At 48.2% G+C, this 20,724-nt stretch overlaps 1 protein-coding gene across 4 annotated transcripts in view; it reads right to left on the bottom strand.

Moving 5' to 3' along the window:
- Kirrel3 (kirre like nephrin family adhesion molecule 3) overlaps positions 1-20,724 on the bottom strand; it is a 553,509-nt gene that overhangs the window by 83,829 nt on the left and 448,956 nt on the right. For all 4 annotated transcript variants that reach the window (XM_051197044.1, XM_051197046.1, XM_051197045.1 and 1 more), the window contains exons 3-4: positions 12,896-13,045; positions 7,523-7,672 (exon numbers count right to left, since the gene is read on the bottom strand). In XM_051197044.1, coding sequence (XP_051053001.1) covers positions 7,523-7,672; positions 12,896-13,045 — 300 coding nt within the window. The remainder of the gene's footprint in view (positions 1-7,522; positions 7,673-12,895; positions 13,046-20,724) is intronic.

Below are 20,724 nucleotides of genomic sequence, written 5' to 3'. Positions count from 1 at the left end.
TGCTGAAGGGAGGTCCATTTGGGATGTCACCTCCAGCTTTAAATAGTGAGCCCCTGAACAGGCAGCAACATGCTTCTAGGCCACTTGGGAAGGAAGTACAGGCCTTCTTTTGACTTCCCAACTCTTGAAGAGGAACCTGCCTGCCTCTGCTGTCTGTCCTGTGTGTGAGCAGGGAATGGAAGCTACATGCTTGCCTCAACCCCTAGGCCTCCTGGAGTCTTGGAAGTGGCTGAGTCCCCTTTCTCATTTCTCTCTACAATAGATGGCCTAGCTAGAGAGGGGCCCCATGTCCAAAGAAGCTGAAATGAGGGATGTCACAGAGCGAAGGAATCTCCCAAGTGGCCCAACTCTGCAGATGAGCTCTGTTAACCCAGGTGCGCCCTCATCTCCCTCGACCCCCATAAACTGTGGTGCACATACTGAGGGTGGCAAAGAACTCAACTGTAGATCTCAGCGATCACTGCCTCCCCACTCTTAAGCCTGACACTTCAGATTTAGAAGAGAGACACTTTCAGGCAGTTTGGAAACTCTATCATTTTTCCTTGTGCTCACTTTGTCCCCTGAGGGGTAGGTAATATGACTTAGACTAGGCAAGAAGGGTGTGTGTAATGGCTAAAGAGAGGGAATGGAGGTACACTGAGGGTGCTGTGGACCACCCGGAAGGGCGCAGTGGAAGAGGGAAGGACCCGGTGTCCTGTGGAGTGCATAGGAGATGGATGCAGACTAGCTGAGCCTGTCTCCATATGGAAATTTGGAAGATAAGGATGTTTTCCTCACTCTTCTCTCCCACATCTGGCTTGTTTGCTGCCCCTATTTAGGGGTGATTGAGGGTAATGAATATGGCAGGAAACAGGCACACAGCCCAAATGAGATACAACACCTAAGACCAGGCCACGGCCCAGACTAAACAAGCTTAATAAGGAGATAAGGAATCAATTCTGCTTGTCTTCTCTGCATGTGCCTGGGAGGGGCTTCCTGTCTCTGTAAGCAAGAAGCTGGTGCTGTGGGAAGGATGGCTACTGGCTGGTGATTCTGGGCACGGAACAGTACCAGTGGTGATAGAAGAAGCTACTATGTAATAGCCATTCACTTTTATGTCTTGCTGTGTATCAGGCACTATTTTGAGACATGCTTGCATGTGTTGTTACATTGATTCATTCTTGTCACCACAAAGGCACTATGGTTATGTCTTCCACTTTATATGCAGGGCACAGGGAGCTGAATAACACTGCACAGGTAAAGGAGTACAGCCAGGCTCTAAGTGCAGGCAATCAGGCTTCCAGAATTTGAGCTCCAAACCATAAGAGGCATATAGTGACTCTCTGAGTAATATTCAACATACCACATGACACAATGACTCCCCAGTCCATGCCACCCTACACTACATAACAGTGTACTTGGTACCACTACGTCACACTATACAACAACATACCATGTGACAACATACCATACTGCTACACTACATAGATAGCACCATATTATTTGACACTACACCATACAAAAGCACGTACCATCATACTACACACTACCACACCACATAATGCTACCCCATATAACACCAACCACACACTACCACATCACAAAACACATCACATCACATAACACTCTATTACGTTACAACATCACACCACACAGTGCTAGACCACAAAACACCATAGCACACAATACCATACAACACAATACCATGTCACAGAATATCACACCATGTAGTATGTAATACCACACCACATAATATTGCTCAAACCAATATCATACAACATCACATAACTCATATAATATCACACCACATAATATTACTCAACACTATGCCACAACACTATATCATACAACACTACACCACACAATACCATATCATATAATACTATGCCACACTATACCTTATAACGCTCATGTGTGCTTGGCACTACTATACTTCCCGTCTCCTTCCTCCAGCTGTTCCCAAGCCCTGTTGCTTTAATTGCCATGATGAACATTCATTGAGCACCCAGTCTGTGTGCTCCTAGGCCAGGCATGAAGATTTCTAGATGCTCCTGATAGGCTCCATGGGCAGACAGAAAACAGCCACTCTCAATACAACATGTTGTTGACATGGAGTCTACAAATGGCAGTAGGAACAATAGACAGGCTATGCAATCTTCAGGAAATTCTTCCAAGAGGAGGTGATGCCTAAAGTATATCTTGTCATATGGGCATGAGTCAGATAAGGGAAGATACAGGAAGAGTTGTGGGAGGGCTGGAGGCAGGCTCAGAGGCATGGTGAGTGGAGCAGGTGGTCGGGGCTAATGGGTGGTGCTGGAGAGAAGGAAGATGGTATATTTCAGGGACCCTGTGGGCCAAGGCAGGGATTCTGGGTTCTGTTCTACAGAGACAAATTCTCCCCCATGTCTCCAAACTGCTCCAACTACCTCTATATACTCGCCGTTTTATGTCAGTGGCTCAGGGTGGATTTGTCCCAGCAGGTGCCTAGATTAGAACCATCTGCTCGTAAGCATGGTTTCAGCTCTACATCCATGATTGGATGTAGTCAAGTTATTCACAATTCCTCTCTGTACCCATCTGTAGTTTGGGAATTGAGAACTAGGAGCTTATGATGGCTCATCTTCATTGCCAACGTCTTCATTGACTGCATCTAGGATCACCTAGGAGTCACACCTCTGGCCATGTGTGAGAGAGTATTTCCAGACAGGATTAATGGAGAAGGAAAGACCCTGCCCAAATGTGGGTAGCACAATCCACGAGATGGGGGACCAGACAATAAAAGGAATAAAAGGAAAAAGAGATCTGAGCATCAACACCCTTCCATCTCTCTATTCTGGCCTACAGTGGTGTGAGGAAAGTTGGCTGGTGACACTTATACCTTGGACTGAACTGGTCCTAGCTACCATGCCTATCCCCTTGAACTCTAGGCTAACACACATCCTCCCCAAGTTAAGTTACTTCTGTCTGTGATTTTGTTATAGAAGCAAGAGAAGTAATGAATACAGTGTTGCTGTCCATTCTGTGGGAGAACAAATTAAGAAGTGTATCTATTTGTCCTCCTTTGGCATCGTAGTAAAAGATGCCCTCTTTATTTGAACTGACTTAGTTTCCATCTTAAATAATTCATGTTTGGTTAGGAAATCTGACTTCTAATAGGAGCCTCAAAGACAGCAGAGTCAATATTAGACTGGGCTCAGGAAGAAGAGGACATGGGAAGAGCAGCTGGGGCAAAGTCCTTTTAATAACTAATCTGACTTCCAACCCTGTCTCCCCCCTTTTGATTCTCCTTCCCTAGCTTTACTCTTCCTTTTACATGGCATTTATTACCAAGGGGCGTTCTAATGACACAGTTTACTTGCTGAATCTCATTGTCATTTTGCCAGTTGCCTTGTACCCTGCTAAACGCAAGCTTCACCAGGCCAGGGATGGCTTTATCTTCCACTTACTGAGAATCTTGAAAACCTAGAAATGAAAGGCATTCAGGAAACATTTCTTGATTAAATTTGTGACCTCCACTTTCTCTTTGCTTCCTCCCAGGCTTTACTACCTGAATTTCCTGGCATTTGGAAAGATCTAGTGCAATGGTGCCTACAGACCCTGAGCTCTTGCATGTGGTAAGAGTATGGGTGGCATCATGTGTACTTGTGTGTATTGCTTTAAAATGGATGGAGCATCACACAGTTTTTTTGTCAGATGTTACTCTTTCCACATGGGGGATTTTTCCTACTGCTCCACAGCTCTGCAAGAGAGGGAGAGAGAGAGAGAGAGAGAGAGAGAGAGAGAGAGAGAGAGAGAGAGAGAGAGAGAGAGAGAGAGAGAGAGAGTGTGGCCTAGCAATGTCCATCTAAGCTGAGCTGCTACAGAGAAAGCTACAAGTGTGTGAAAACAGGGTACCTAAGGATGCCTGGCCCAGGGTCTGGTGGGACTCTGTGAGTCTCAGCTTCAAGGTGGGCTGCTGACAAAGCCATCGGGATTGCTACCTTCTGAGCCTCAGGCATCACTCGGATCTTGGCTCCAGTGGGGAATGGCCCATTTTCCTAAAATAGCTGATGTGTCGTATTGGATTCCTGACTGTAAATAAGGCCTTTTGGGAGCTGAACAATTCTTAGACAGCCTTTGTTTAGTCATCACCTCACATTCATGCACATCAAGAAACTGGGGCCCAGAGAGGCTGAGCAATGGTGTCAGGGTCACACAGCTGACTTTAAGTCTGAGGTCCTTTCCTCAATAGATAGCAAGACTTCCTGAGTTGATCTGTGTCTGGAAAGATCTCTATTTCGATACGGGTTGAGTCAAACGTAGCCCTAGGCACATGGCTGGATTGCTAAGGGAACTCAAGCGGACCACAACCTGGGTTATAGCTTCCTTGTCTGGGGTGTTTGGCTTCATAGGCTTAATTCATTCCCCACCTTCCCCTCATTCTCTGGCTGTTGCCTCCTCTGCCTCCCAGGGTAGCAAACGCTCTGCTCAGAGTTGCTTCTTGTCTGATTGCTTCTGAGTGCTGGAAACACAACACTAATTAATGTGTCTGTGACTCTAGGCTTGGCTGCTGGGCTGATTCCCATGCCCTCCCCGAAGCCAGGCAGGCTTGGAGAGCTGGCCCCCGGCTTCTTTGAGCACACTGCTGGCAGATGCATATTTTAACAGTGCACATCTGCTGGCTATATAATCTCTTGTATTTGCCCTCCTCACTTGGCGCTTTGATGGAAGACCTCCTGGGGCCTCCCTGTGTTCCAGCCAGAGTGTTTGCTTTGCGATTTTGCCGAAATACCATCTGATTCTGCCCTCACATCTTCTGCAGGTTCTAATCAAGCTCTTACTTTATTTAATTAAAAATCTATCTCTGGCAAATACAGAGTAAATTAGGAAGCTCTCCTATTCCTGGAACACAGAGAAGTCTGCCCTCCTTGGGGAGCTGGCCCAGACACTTTCTGGGCGGAGATGTCACCACATAAGCAGGTGGAGGGTCTCGGTTGGTTGGGAAGGGAAGAGGCTTTAATGTTCTTAAGATCCTTTTTGTAAACAGCTATTGTATCTGTCTCATCCCCAGACCAGGAGCCCTTTCCAGTGACCAGTGTGGCTTCCAGTTAGGGGCAGTAGGAGAGGATTTAGATCTGTAGAAACTTAGCCAGATGGAGGGAGCCCCGCTAGAACAGGAGCCTGGAGTTGATCTACAAGACTGGGAGAGGCCCACAGGCTCCCTGGGGTGAGGAAGTGAGAATTCTTCACCTGCAGAAAATAGCTGAGGCCAGGAATGAGGAGCTGCAAGGAAGGCATCAAGGAGGTATATGGGCAGAGCCTGGCAGCTTCTTCTTGCCCAAATCCAGTTTGCTTAGGAGAATGGCTGAAGTAGGAGATGCCAGGTCAAACTTCCTTTCTATCTGCAGGAATTCTCTCAGAGCACCTTGATGGGGTCTCTGTAATCAATCTTCCAGCTGATCTCCAGGCTTGAATAAACACCTCACCCACACAAACCTAGTCCTGAGTCCCAGGCACAATGCCAGCCAGGCCAAAGCCATGACAGATGCAGAGAGCAATGGATGTCTTTAGAGGTGACCCCAAAACAAATTTGGGTCTGCCCAGATTGAATCCTGAGGCCCTATTCTGAGAAGCCTGGCTTTTAACCAGGTGGGCAGATGACATTCTGCTGGCATTTGGGACCAGAAGGCTGGGCAAAGAGTATTGGTCTGCAGCTGGAAACTTGGAGTTGATTTGAAATGTTAATTAAGCTGTGTGACCTCCTGGGCATGCCTTTGCCTCTCTGAGTCTCTCCATGAGCTTATCAGTAAAGCACGTGGAATAATCTGGAATTTCAATGCATCATACTTTGTTGATTAACTGAGATAGTAGGGAGCAAGGATGCTTAAGTGGCTGGGCTGGGCTTGCCTGGAGAGTCTGTTCTACCTTGAGGACAAGGTGGTATCCTGGTTTAGCTCCTGGGTGGCGTCAGAGGAATGGACGATGCTTAGGTTCTCTTCAGTATTCTCTGGCTGCCTCATGGAGGGGTGTGAGGGAGCAGGGGACGCTTCCCTGAGGACAGGGACTAAGTGGTCCCTGAAGATTCTACAGCTTCACTTGGCAGATGTGTTCTGCTGGTTTGCAGTCAATATCTGAATCAGGAAACATAACTGGCCCCAAGTCTTCCCCATCTCTCTCAACCCTACAATGACTTGCAGACCCCTTCTCAATTTAGCCCCATCTCAAGGGGGAAAAGAGAAGGGCTATTGCTCCCTGCAGTGTCCCTGTCTGTCCTCTAAAGCACACCCTGCCTGGCCCCATCCCCCAGCCCATCTATTCCACAGAGGGCTTCTTTCCCACCCTTTTCTTGCCAGGCAGGGCAGGCTCCCAGGTTGCAGGTGGGTAGGTTCTGAAACTCCCCCTCCCTGCCTCAGCCTAGGCTGGCTACTGGCTCTCTGTGTTCTGTCTGCTGATGCGCTTGGAATCATCCACCTCTAGTGTTTGGCTGTGTAGATCTGAAGATAACCCGACACGCTCTTAAATATTTCATCTCGGAGCACGAGCAGTGTCCCCGCTGCTGACCCTGTCATCAGAGCTCCACAGCAGCTGCCAGGAGGCTGCCAAGGCCAGGCCCCGGCTTCCCTCTCCTGCCTGCCCAAGATTCATCTACATGTGTCTGGCAGAGTCGAAACTTCATGGGGCCAGGGAGGTGGAATAAAGAGCTTGGGCAAGGGGATGCTGGCCTAGGCCTTCTGCTTCCCTGAGCCTCAGTTTCTCACTTGGGATAACAATCCCTGACCCAGTCTTGAGGAGCCTTGAGAGTTGCTTTGAAACTGTGAATGATTAGCACTTATGTGCAAACTGTTTTCTCACAGTTCCCTTCTCTGGAAAAACCTGGCCAGAGGAAGGAGGGGACAGGGCCTAACTCTTACTCAAAACCGGGGATAAGAAGCCATTGAACAAATCCCACCACAACTTCAGGCAGGTCTGTCCCATTGAGGGGGTGGGACTTCTTCAGGCAGACTGTCCCAGGGACATTTGAAACAAAGACCAAGTGGGAAAATGGTTGGACTAAGGCCCTGAAATGAAATATCATTGGAATGATGGGAGAGAACCAGGATTCCAAGGGAACACAGGGTGGGAATGGTCTGGAACATGGGTCTTTGGTGATCTGTAAGGACATCGAATTAATGGACCAAACTTGGGGCTCATCCTTAAGAGAGGTCAGGCCACGTGGAGCTTTTCTGACCTTTGGAGGTCAGCTTGGGAGAAAGATCACTCAGACTGTGCCACACTCTGTTCTGAGCTTGCATTGCTATCACAGGCCTGGCCTCATTTACACCGCTGAGCAGAAGCTTCATCTACTCTCCAGTGTGCAGCCAAACATATTGGTTAGAACAGTGACGGGTGGGGGCAATATGCCCAAGTGGGGGTCTTTTTATGTCCCCTCTGGATGGAAAGAAAGAGGGGAGGGCAGAAGTGGGGAGGGTCAGATGTGATGATACCAATGGAGAGCCTGTCAGAAGGGCCCTCCAGGAACAGAGCCCTTGTGGCTTCCCTGCCTGTTTGTGTGCAGGTGACTTACCCAGGACTGTGAGGCGTGCAGGGCGGGACCGGATGGCAGCCTGAATGGCCTGGCACTCGTACACAGCATCATCTTGCAGCTCAGCCCTCAGGATCTTCAAATGATGCTCTCCTGACAGGTGGTTCCCCACCACCAGGTACTGGGGGTAGCCTGGGGAGAAATCAGGAAGTTATGAGAGGTCAAAAGAGTCCCGTTGCCAGTTTCCAAGGCTTATCTGGAGATGTTGTGACCCCTTAGATTGACTGGTTGACAAATGAAATGCATATCTAGTGAACAGTAACTCAGGCAGAGGTCTTCCTTCTGCCAAAGGAAGATCTTTCTGGAAGATAGGCTAGGTGTCTGATACCTGGCCTGGACAGAGCTGGCCTCAGGTGGCCTTCTGGTACCTAATAGACAGGAAACTTCAGTTATGTGACAGCGTTGCCCCTGAGCAGCCCCTCACCGCTTCCTTCCCTAGCATGCAGGACCACTCATTCCAGCAACCCAGTCTCTCATTTCTTTAATCCCTTTCTTTCTCTTTTTATTTATTTGTTTGTTTCTTTACATCTGTGTGAACACAGATATGCCACCACATGGAGGTCCCGAGGCTTGAACTCAGGTCACCAGGCCTAGCAGCAAGCATCTTCGCCTGTTGAGCCATTTCACTGGTTTCCTTGTTCTTACAGTTCAATGGGGTACAGAGTCCCAGCCTCTTTCTTTATGAATGACTCCCATGTCTCCCCTGGTCATCTGTGTACTGTTAATTTATTTCTCAGGCTAAAATGATTGGGCTTTCAGAGGGAAAAGAGAGCAGTAACACTGTCCATCCTAGCCCAAAGGGAAGCCTTCTGGAACTTTCTCAGGTCTTTGATCTCAGGGTAAAATTCCTCAGGATGTTGGTGTGTGTGTGTGTGTGTGTGTGTTTGTGTGTGTGTTGTTGGTTTTAAGCTCTAAGAAAAATGAGAGATGCCAGTGTTAGAGACAAAAGTATAGGAAAGTATAGGACATGCTGAGTGGGCAGACCTGGCTATGCGGTATTGCTCTGGGAAGTGCTCTCTGTATTTAGCAGAGTTTGCTAAGGAGCTGCTAAGAGTGAGGAGGGGGGAAAGGAGGAGGGTGGGAAAGGGGAAGGGGGGAGAGAGACTGTGAGATTCACAAAGAGTGGACCAAGCAAGAGAGAAACAGAATGAAAAAGGAAGAAGGGATTTATTTGGAAATGATCAAGGAGAGAAGTTTTGTCTCAGGAAGCACAGGAAACAGGAATCAGCTTCACTCTTCTGATGTCTAGGAATGCTGTATACTGTGCACCATGAACCATAGCAGCCCATACCCACATCCAGGCATTCCTACCTCACATCCCCAAGCCCCTGGGTCTGATTAAGCACTTAGGAGGCACTCAGGACACTTAGGAATTTGGGGCCTCAGTACACTCACACACTGGTGATGAATAATAGATAAATAAAAGTTTGAAGACCATGAATCATTCAGCAGTTGTTGCGACCGGCTAGCTGAATGCAAACATGGATGGCAGCCACAGCCATAGGCTGGTCCTTGCTCTCCCTGGGGTCTTAGGCTCAAAGCCTCTTAGTTTGTCCTGCAGGATGTTATCCTTCTACCCTTCTGCCCTTCACCTGAGTTCTGCTTCCCTCATATCCTTTGTACCATGGGAGTCTACAGGGGTCCTTTCTTTTGACTCTTCCCTGGTTCCCATCTTTCCTCAGAGACCATTCTGGTTAAGCTAAGGGTGGTTGGGCAGGGCCCATCTACACCAGGACCTATCAGTGCTTGCTGTGGCCCAGCGGGGTGAGTAGCCATGGTCTCCTCAAACATCAATCAGCAGCTTCTGTGAGCTCTTATACAACTGAGACCATACTGTCCTCATCATGACACTGAAGGACCCTGATCTCACAGCTGCTCAGGCCCAAGCAAAAATGCTGCACCCAAGCAGGGCACCGTCCACCTCTCATTCACTTTCCTGCCTTCTGATGGGCAAAGCAGTAAGCACATGCTGGTGAAGCTGGCTTTCAACTGCTGCTGGCCTTTATGCTGCTGGCATCTATGCCACCCGGCCACCCTGCCCTCCAGCCCATTCCTCCCTGCTGTTCTGCAATTAGATCTGTCCCTTGCAGGCCTCTTGGATGGAACTGGTGGTTTTTTTTTTTTTTTTTTTTTGTCTTGCAAGCCATCAGCAGCAGGATTACACTCTCCTGAGCTGTGGAAAACATCAGTGATGGGTTTGTTTGTATTTGCTTAATTAGGCAGCGAGCTGCGATGCTATCTTAAGGATTGGCAGCATCTTTGGGAAACATACACAGAAGCAGAGCTTCTGAGGAATTTCTAGCTCCTTCCATGGTATCAGAGATTCAGAGCACCTAGGTTCTAGTCATGTCATGTAGGCTCAAATTCCAGTTTATCTCTTCCTTGATCTGTTCCCCTGGTGCTTTGGCTTTGGGTCTCAGCTTCCTTACCAGCAAATCAGGAACATGCTAGCACCTCATAGGTGAAGATTAAAACAGGATAATCTATGCAGAATGCCTATTGCATACTGAGTATTCTCCATAGGGTCCCACTCTGTAGCTGAGGCTGGCTTTGAATTTATATCAGTTCTACACTAACCTCCTTAAGTGTTGAAATTGTAGGTATCAGCTACCAATGTCCATCCCTATCCTCTACACATGCTAATTTAAATGCAAATGGCAGGGCTAAGGGGAGGGCTCAGTGGGTAAAGTCCTTGCTGAGCAAGAATGAGGATCTGAGTTCAGGTCCTTAGCAACCCCAAATCTAGGCATGACAGTATTGGAGGTAAGAAGCAGAGACCAGTAGATCTCAGGGGCTTTCTGTCCAGCCAGTCCAGCCAACCTGTGAGCTCCAGGTTCAGTGAGATGAACCGGACTCAACACATGGGCAGAAACTGACTGAAGAAGACACCTGACATTGACCTCCCGCTTCTCCTAAGAACACACATGTGGTGCTTTGAATGAAAATGGCCCCCATAGGCTCATAGAGAGTGGACTGTTAGGAAGTATGGCCTTGTTGGAATAGGTGTGGCTTTGTTGGAAGGAGTGTGTCATTAGGGGTAGGCTTTGAGGTTTCAAATGTCACTCAGTGTCACTCTTCCTGCTGCCTGAAGATCCAGATGGTGAACTCTAAGCTACTTCTCTAGTGCCATGTCTATGTGCCACTCTGCGCCACCCCTCCCCGCCCCAATCATGATGATAATGGGCTACATCTCTGAACCATAAGCCATACCCAATTAAATACTTTCTTTTATAAGAGTTGCTGTGGTCATGGTGTCTTTTTACAGCAATAAAAACCATAAGACAATGTGTGTGGGCACAGTCACATGTACACACATGCACACATGTGCAACACACACACACAGCGTTGGGGAGTTAGAGCAGAGGTGTCCATCTTGGAAGGGAGCAGGCTGAATTGATATTGGAAATATAATTGAATCATTTTTTTCTCTGTTACTCTGCTTATCTTTCAAATAATGGTGATGGTGGAATCTTTTTCTCCCTCTGGACAATCATGGATTCATGAGACCTCTGAGAAGTACCATTCTTCTTAGGAGGAAAATGTTCTATCTGCACCTGAGAATGTGTTGACAACATTTTCTTTCTGGTGTCACAGTCTTGGTGACCAGAAAGACACTACAGTGTCAGGGAGAGACTCATGTCTAGTGCTATGTCTCAGTGACATGGTTGAGACAGATGAAGACAGAGCTATAGCAGCAGGCAGCCCTGGGAAACTGGCCCTCTGTTTCCCTGCCTTAAGCACTCAGCAGATCTTTGCTGAGTTCAGTTGAATTCTCTTTGGTCCATTCTGGACCAGGCAAGCAAGTAGTGTTTATGGGACCTGTGAGAACTTGTCATTGTTGCCAGGACAGTGTTTTGGGGCTAGATGATTAAATGCAGGGCAGGTATTTTTCAGGCTCCTGAGCTTATGGGCTCTGCAGGAGAGAACCAGGACTTGTATTCCTTAGTGACTGGATCAGACTGGAGGGGAAACCAGCCCAGGCCATTGGATCAGCTTGTCTTTAGCACCCAACAGGCCCAGATCCTGGATTCTAGAGAACCAGGTATGGTGCTTCAGTTCAGAGATGCAATTATCTATGCCTTGATGGCCACTTTGTAATCTGGTACCCCCACTTGACCACTGACCTGATAAGACATTGCCCCTGACCAAAGACTGATGATAGTCATTGGCCAGGAAGTCCAGATGGTCCTGACTGTCCAGAGCATAAGCAATTCTCATTTGGGAAGGTCATAGCATTCCCCAATCTTTCTAGGGTAGTGGAGCTGATAAAGTTGGCTGGCTCCCATAACACTTAAACTTTATGGCAGCACAGTGTGTTTTGGAGATATTCTTGGGTATTTTATCTATGCTCAGCTGGGCTGAAGCATTAGGGCCCTGTGACTACCATTGACCATTGCTATAATGTTTAATATACATTTTTGGCAAGACATAACTCACATTTTAAAATATTAATTTCCCAGCCCCAGTGTTTCTGAGTGCACTTCGATTTTTATTTTCCAGCAGCTGTACAGCATGAGCGAGGTGAAGCTACTTACCAGTTGAATGCATATTTCTCATCCATCCTCCATCCCCAGCTATTCCCAGATGTCCAGGGAGTGACACCCAGATCTGTCCTTCTGAATTTCATCATGCATATCAGCCCAGCAGTCAACCCTCTTCTTACCCATCCCAGGGCAGGGTAATGACAGAAGAGCTAAGTGACATGAGAATGGCTGCATTCTTCATGCTCTGGGGAAAGTGTATGTTGGCAAGGTGTTTGGATGAGCTTCCAAGGTAGCCATGCAAAATAGTTACCCAATGACATGGCCTGGCACCAACAACAGAGTTGATGTGCCTGTTAGCAGCAGCTGTAGGGGGCCCCCATGGTGCAGCTTGCCTGAGTGGCTGAACAAAGCTGGCAGTTAGTGTAAAGCCTTCATGTCTTTTCCTCCCATCATGAGATGAATCCTAGGAGAATCAGGTTTTCTTGTGAATTTTCAGTTCATTGGCCATCTCCTTGGGTGGGAAGCTGGATCATGCCTAGATAAATGAGGATTCATATTCCTCCAAGAAATGGGAGCACATGGTGTTTGGAAATCAGACTTCATGGGAATCACATTGGCTCTGAAATGGATTCTGTACTAGGCTTAGGACTGATCATAAAATGGTGATCAGTACTCATAGCCAGAGGCCCCTGGGCTCCTAGGGATCTAGGTCCAGGCCCTGTCTGTCTGGAAAGTTGCAGAGCTGGCTGGGGATTTGAGCCCTGAATGACACTGGAGATGGAATATGGGAGTGCCATGGTGGAGCAGATGGGGTGGGGCAGGGTAGGCCCTGGGCCATTGTGTAAGGGTGGGGGAGTCTGGAAGTACTCACTTGAGAGGTCTCTTCCTACACCCAGAGCCAAGCCATCTTTGATCCACAGGACGAAGCCATCGTATTCTGGGATGGCACACAGCAGCGTCACTGGTTGTCCTGACACCACCACTTGGTCCTGGGGTTGCTGGCTGAAGGAGTAGACTTGGCCTGGGGAGGGAGAAGCACAGTGGTCAGTTAGTGTGGCCAGCAGTACCAGGATAGCTCGTTTCACACTCTAGAAGCAGAGCTAGGCTCTCCCCAGGACTCCAGCCTTGTTCTCATCTTTCAGAGGCTGACTCCAGCCCCTTCCTTGTGCAACCTTGATGGTGACTTTGGAGATGAAGTTCAGCCACCATGAGACATGTACCTCCCTTCTCCTTTCGGGACTCTTAACCTAACTCCAATTGCTCAGGAGTGATTATGGATCTAGTTCAACCTGGCCATCAGAGTGGCTAGGAGGGCTTTGGCAGGAACTGGTGGCCATGTCTATGCATATCCTTCTTACTCCATTCTTTTGTGCTGTTGGCTCTTACAGTCTCCCCCTTGGAAACCACCTGGGAATCCATGCCTCTTATCCATACCTCAAAGCAGGATGCCACAACCATTGAAGCTATTGGCTCATATTTTATTAAACAAATAGTTTACTGCACATGTGAGATGCCAGGTTCTGTGCTGAGATTTTAAACATAGGCTCATGAATTCTTTCACTCTACTAATAGCCTAACCACAGCAGGGACCGTCTCTATGTGGAGATGGGGAGGCTGTCATAGGTAGGGGACAAAGGAAAAAAGCACTGAGCCCATGCAGGACTGCCAATGCTGGGTGTAATGCCTTGGTGTACTATGCTAACAGTACCCCTCAGGGCATCAGCAGAGAGCTCTAGCTCTGCAGGATTGGGAAGTGAGGCATTTGTCAATGGCTATCTGTGACAGGTTGGGGGCTGTGAACCTGCCTCATTCTGGCTCTAAGGGTTCTCATCTGCTGAGCTAGGCTCTATGCAGCTCCTAAGCCTCAGCTTGGGGACAGTCACTGAAGAAAGGAGGTAACATGCTCTATGTTCCTGTGAGGCCACAACCGAGTAGACAGTGGGACACAGACACTGACGATCTGGGGTGACTGCAGTCAGTGATCCCCATACTCCTAGAGACAATTTAATGTTTCAGGGGAGAAAAACATAACAAAACAAAGTAAAATCTTCACCATTTTATAACAAAGAAACCAGGACCAGAATGACACAGCAATCTACCCAGGGTGACACAGATAATGACTGGCAGAGCTGGTGCTGGAATGGAGTCTACTTGAGTTTTGAGCCCTCAGTTTTTCCTACCCCATCCCCAAAGAGACAGATACTCAAGGAGGGTGAGGAGTCTGGTAGTCCGCTGCTACCTCCTGTCCACAGCACCGCAGATGACCTGAACTTCGATTGCTGCCCCATACAGGGCCAACTATGGGCACAGGGAGAAATGAGGTGCAGGGAAGGGCACAGAGCCCCCAGAGCAGCAGAGAGTGGGGACAGCAGGAAGGTCTAGAGTTGACAGCCGGATGGGATCTTGGCAACCTCTCTGAGGAGTCTTATTAAAAATCAAATTGGCCTGGAACTGTGGGAGTAAAGCACAAAGATTTGAGATTTACCAACTAGATTACATAGGATATTTTAATCAGCTCTGGGGTGTGGGTTTTTTCCTTACCCTGCCTCTTCAAGCTTTCCGTTGTAATTAGGCTGTTTCTGGCACCCAAAGAGGGGAAAGATGAGACAGAATAGGGAGAGGACCGAAGGGAAGAGCTGTAAAGTAAGGGTTCAGAGAGGGACTGGGAAGGTAAGAGAGGGAGGGTGAGGCGAGAAGATGGGAAAAGGAGGGACAATAGAGTGAGGGAGGGAGATAGGAGGAGGGAGAAGGAAGAAGAGGAAAGAGATGTGGAGGAGGAGGGAGAAGGGAGGAGGGAGAATGAGGAAGAGGACGGGGGAAGGATGAAGAGTGGTGAGGAGGGAGATGGGAAAGGCAAGCAGAGGAGAGGGGTAATGAGAGGAGAACAGGAGGGGAGGGAGGAAGGCAGGAGGAAAAGGAGGGCGGGGAGCAGACAGGAGGAGGAGAAGTGGGAAGAGGTGGGGAGGAGGAGGAAGTGGGGAGGACATCTTTCCTAGGCGGCTCCCCTGCTCTAATCCTTTTATTCCAGAATCTTTTTTGTTTTGTTTTGTTTTGTTTTAAGGACAGTGTCAAGGCAGCTGCAGTAGCAGCCAAGGATTGTGTGATCAGAGAGAATTATCAGGTTGTCAGCCAGGGGCTAAAGGGACTGTAACTAGAAAGCTCTGAAGGAAGAGGGGCCCAGGCTTCCAAATGTCCCCTATTAGGAGCTTCAGCAGGAGGTGACTATCTACCACACTCATCATTTTTATGTTTGTAGAAGGAGCAGGGGATTGTTGGAGATGCTTGGGGCACACATCCCTCTGGGCAAGGGAGAGTCCTGGATGATCATCATGGGAATCAGGCCATTTGGATAGTAGGGCAACTAGGGGTAATCACAAGGCCACACTGGAAGGTTTCTCAGAACCCGGAACTGGAGCATATATAGATTCTCCCAATAACGCCTGGAAGGCAAAGCAGGAAAGGCCAGAGAACTACTCAGGTGCAGTTCTGATGGTGGCTGCATGGGGCTTTAATCACCCACTGTTTATGTTTGGACCCACTTAGATTTTCTGTGGAAAACATGTTTCTGGGGGGGGGGGGAGAGGGCACAGGAGTCTCAAAATCATCCAAAGGATATGGCTTGCAAGTTTTGGGGATTGGAATGGGAGCTGAGTAACCCCAACCAACAATATTTCTTTTCAGTCCAATTTTAATATTTTTACATTATTTTCAAGCCACTAAAAATTACTTCGTCTATCAGTTCCAGGTGTGGAATATGGGGCCTCCCAAACAGCATAGGCTATCACCATGGCTCTTAGTTGCCCACTGTAACTAGATAGTAAAACTAGATATTATGAAGACACAACATACTTAGGTTGTAGAGATCAAGCCAGGACTGAACTGAGAACTTTGTTTCCACTGGCTATATTTTGGAATGATAGAAGGTGCTATTCAGGCTGCAGGAGAAAAGGCATTAATGGAATCATCCAGAGGTGAACCCTGAATGATACAGTTATTGACTTGCTAGGCAAGATGTGTCCATTGGTAGAACAGTGGCATGATGGTTATGGGGGCCACCAACTGCCCTCTGATTGGATTTGAGGCCTGCTCCAAAGAAGGCAAATATACCTGATACTGTAACCCTGGTCAAAAGCTCATGGCAGCTGAGGCCAGAGGCTCCAGGAAGGGAACTATTTAAATGGGCCTTCAAAATTTTTGTGGTTGTACCCACAGATTTCAGCCTCACTTTCAATGCTTGTCAGAGAAGCTTCTTTTGTGCACCAATAGTCAGCTAATATAAATTTATAACTGGTCTTAATGTTGAGAAAAAGCAACTGTTGAGTGTTCACCCATAAATGATGTATAGCTATATCATCCTCCCCCCCCCCACTCTTCAAGGCTCAGGGAACAGAAAGAGTGGACAGAAACAATATTAGAGTTGGAGGATGGAGAGAAGAGCTGTGAAATGCCATCTTCTGGACCTGGCATGACCATTGCACAAAACCTGTACAAGAGCAAGCCGGTAAAATCAGACTGATCAGACTCAGTACAGAGAAAGAGAAGGGGGGGGGTGAAGCTGGGAAGGGGACATGCTGAGGGGTGCTTGGGGGAAGCCAGAGGGTAAAGTTGGGGGGTAGATAGGATCAAGGTACAGTGTATATGTACATGAAATTGCCTAAGAATAAATAAAGTATTGAAAATAAAGAGTGTTCTTTTTTCTTTCAAAGTTGAGATGCTTTTAAGGGTGGGGCTTAACCTTGGTGGATCAGAAGAGCACCTAAAAGCTGACTTCTACAGTAGAGGGAGTGGAGGGAAAGCACGCGCTCCTCCACCCCTGGCACAGACCTTGAGGCTTCCCTGGCCAGCGGCTCCTGGGAGCTCAAGGCATAGGTGGGTCACTTCCAGAGAAGCCCCTTTCCCCATCTTGCTCCCCTCCCCCTCTCTTTGGACCTTTCCCTTTCCACCCTAGGCACACTGACTTCCTTTTTTCTTTTTCATCCATTTTAACCCCCAGCCTATGGGATAGTGCCACCCGTATTCAGGGAAGCTATTCTCTCCTTAATCTCAGTAAACTCCCACGCAGACACACCCAAGGTCTGCTTTACTAACTTCTCACCAGCTACCCAGTCCATCATGTGGTCACCAAGATCAACTGATGTGGTCCGTTTCCCCAAATCTCATTGCGCACTTACTATCCATCCAGTGCTGGAGAAGCATAAATGAGACCCACAGGGTCTCCTCAAGGACAGAGACGCAGCAGCCTCTCTGTCCCAGTCCCTGGCACAGCATGCGGCATCAAGTGTCCCTCTGTTAAATGCTTGTAGTTTGCCAGCTCTGTTATTTTCCTGAGCTCTGTGTTCACTGTCAGAAAGTAGCTTTTGCATTATAAACTACAGACTAGGTAGATATTGTGCTGAGCACACTACACAGCAGGGGAAAGGTAAGAGACAAAGTGGGGAGGGCCGGAGTCACAAGGGATCAGCTTCACAGGAGAGACAACCACCGAGTTATTTATGTGAAACCCACTGACTGGCGGACCTGTGGGGCTGAATGCACACATGGCTCTGTGACGCGTGGCAGCCACCTAACCACATTTTACAGGTGAATTATATGCTATGGTGTGGTTCTTAGACATCTCCAGAAGGCCTAGCTTTATGCTTTCAAGAGGAGGTAGTGACATCATGAGAGGTGGGGCCTCATGGGAGGTCCTTAGGTCATTGGGGGTGTGCTCAAGTGTGTGTGTTTTATATGTGCCGTGTGTGTGTGTGTGTGTGTGTGTGTGTGTCTTATATAGGTGTCATGTGTGTGTCTTGTATGTGTGTCATGTGTGTCTTATATGTACCACATGTCTTATATGTGCTGTGTGTGTGTCTTGTATATGTGTCATGAGTGTGTGTGTGTATTTGTGGGTGTCTTATATGTGCCATGTGTGTGTGTGTTATATGTGTGTTGTTTCTTATATGTGCCGTGTGTGTGTGTGTATGTCTTATATAGGTGTCATGTGTGTGTCTTGTATGTGTGTCATGTGTGTCTTATATGTACCACATGTCTTATATGTGCTGTGTGTGTGTCTTGTATGTGTGTCATGAGTGTGTGTATGTGTGGGTGTCTTATATGTGCCATGTATGTGCGTGTCTTATATGAGCCGTGTATGTGTCTTGTATATGTACCATGTGTTTTGTATGTGTGTCATGAGTGTGTGTGTGTATGTGCACAGGTGCTTGTGTCATGGTGCATGTGTGGATGTCAGAGGACCACTCCTGATGCCAGTCTTCACTTCTACCATGTTAGAGAGAGGATTCCCTTAATGTTCACACTCTAGACTCTAGACTAGCTGACACTTGAGCTTCCAGGCATTTTTTCCATCTCATCCTCCCATCTTGCTATAGGAATGATGCAGATGTGTTCCACAGATCCAGTTTCATAGGGACTTGAGGATTCAAACTCAGGTCTTCATGTTGCGTGGTAAGTACTCTACCCACTAAGACATCCCCTCAGCCTGGGAGGGAATGTAGGGACCTAATTCCCCCCCACATTGAGAAATGAGAATAGTTTTGTTCTTCCATTGACCTAGAGGCAACAGAACCCCTTGACCAAGTCCGGGAGCCCCCTGAACCGTGAGCTAAAACAACACTTTTGTCTTCATAAATTGATTGCCTTGGGCATTTTGGTATGTTGGAAAGCTGCTGAATGCACAGAGGCTCACACAAAAGAAGGGATTTGCCCAACTTTACAGGCTTACACAGTTACCCCAGGTAAAACTCAAAACGAGAGTCTGTGCAGCCCTGTTCTTTTAGTACTGCTCCACCGTGGCTACTGAGCACAGTGCCTGGACCTCATTCTAAGTCTCTGTCCAGTACTCACACTACCTGCCACCCCTAAGGCCAAGGGCCTTTTGGACTGTGGGGACTGCTTGGATTTTCCCCGACTCCATGTCACCTCCTCCCACAGTGCATACACAGATGGCATTCTGCTGAGGGCCACCTGGGAGCTCAGGAAAGTACAGGGCTAAGTACTCTCTAAGGCCAAGGCTCTAGGGCCTAGAGTCTCAGATGCTGTGATCTTTCTGGGTGAGGACAGATAGAACGATGGCCTCTGACTCCAGGCCCAGGCTGACTGGGGTCCTCCCATGCTGCATTTGGAGATTCCATGGTTGCCATGTATCTCTACCACACACAGATGTCAGTCAGTTCCCAATCTTCTAGGGATGCATTCAGTGCTTTAACCCCATTGTTACTCATGAGAAAAGTCTTTGCTTTGTGTTTTCCTGGTGGTAGAAAGATGAGCATGCAGGGCTTAGGACTGGCAGCTGTCAAAGCAGAGGAGAACAAGTCCTGGCCATACTTTGCCAGGAGCCTGATCAGAAATGGAGGCTATGCACCTGCTTCCCACTTCAATCCCCCTCATGCTTGGAGCCCAGCTTGGAGGCTCAGTGGTATAGTCTCAGTTTCTTCTGTTTTACCCTCAGCTTGGTCAGTTTGGCCTGCCTTTGCCAAGTAGAGGGCTGAGGGACTGTAGCCATTGCTTTCAGTGCCCTAGACAGAAAGTCAGGGACCCTGGGATGCTTGCTCTTTCTGCTAGAGCCTATGATCTGTAGACACATCTGTGTGGTCAGTATCATGCCTGTGGGTGATGGAAATCAACTAAAATCCCACCTACCCCTGTCTCAAAACTCAAGACCTCTGGCGGAATTTACTGAGAGTTTCTGGATGGTCCTCTCAGAACATAAAGGGCCATGCAACCATCTCAGAGAGGTCAGGTAAAGTTTGTGTGGCGTTTAAGAAATCTCTGTTTCTAGGGGGACTAGTGAATTGGCTCAGGTTAGGGGTAAAGGGGCTGGGTGTGAAAACCTAATGGCCTGAATTTGATGCAAGGAAGCTATATAAAGGTGGACAGCATTGACTCCACAAAGTTGTCCTCCACCTCCTCGTGTGTACCATTATTGCACGCATGCACATGCGCGCGCGCGCGCGCGCACACACACACACACACACACACACACACACACACACACACAATGCTGATAATATATAAAATAAAAAGGCCTGCTTTAAGATGGCAGTTGGAGAAGTTCCCTTCAGGGTGTGGTGACAGGGGGCAGAGAAGGACAAACTCATTCTGGAACAGGAATAACTACATCAAAGGCATGATGGGCGAGACCCCTCAACTTCCTCCCAGAGTGCCTGAATATTGTCACCTTCTAGAGCCCAAGCCCTACGCAGTAGAAAGGCCATAGTTGCAATCTGGTCCTAGAAAGAGCTCTACCCTGTCACTACCTATGTAATCAGGAGGCGCTCCTTGCCTTCTCTGAGCCTCAGTCTCCTGGTGTCCCCAAAGGGGATGACAGCAATGAAAGTGCTAGGAAGGTGCAGGCCTGTGTATAAGTCACCCGTGCACACAGTGCTCCGTGAGGGCTTTTGTCACCACCACCCACACATGTCTGTGAGCCTGGGACCACATAAACCAGCTCCCAAGCAGCCCGTCCACGAGCCAAGAATGGAACTCCTACAACTCTGTTGTTGTACCCCATTAGAAATCTGTGGGTGGAGACCAGAGCTGGGTCCTCCTGGCTTTTCAGAGCATCCCTTCCCAGCCAGCCATGGAGGCTCCCGGAGCACCTGGCCAGCAACATCGAAAGGGCTCCAGTGTGGCCATCTGGTCTATTAATGACCAATTGGAAGAACCTTAAGAATACTCATTCTGGGGATATTTATTGCCAGT

Source organism: Phodopus roborovskii, unplaced genomic scaffold (genome assembly GCF_943737965.1).
Source record: "Phodopus roborovskii unplaced genomic scaffold, PHOROB, whole genome shotgun sequence".
In the NCBI taxonomy this organism is placed as follows: domain Eukaryota; kingdom Metazoa; phylum Chordata; class Mammalia; order Rodentia; family Cricetidae; genus Phodopus; species Phodopus roborovskii.
Note: the sequence above shows the minus strand (reverse complement) of the source record. Positions and strands in the feature narration are given on the sequence as shown.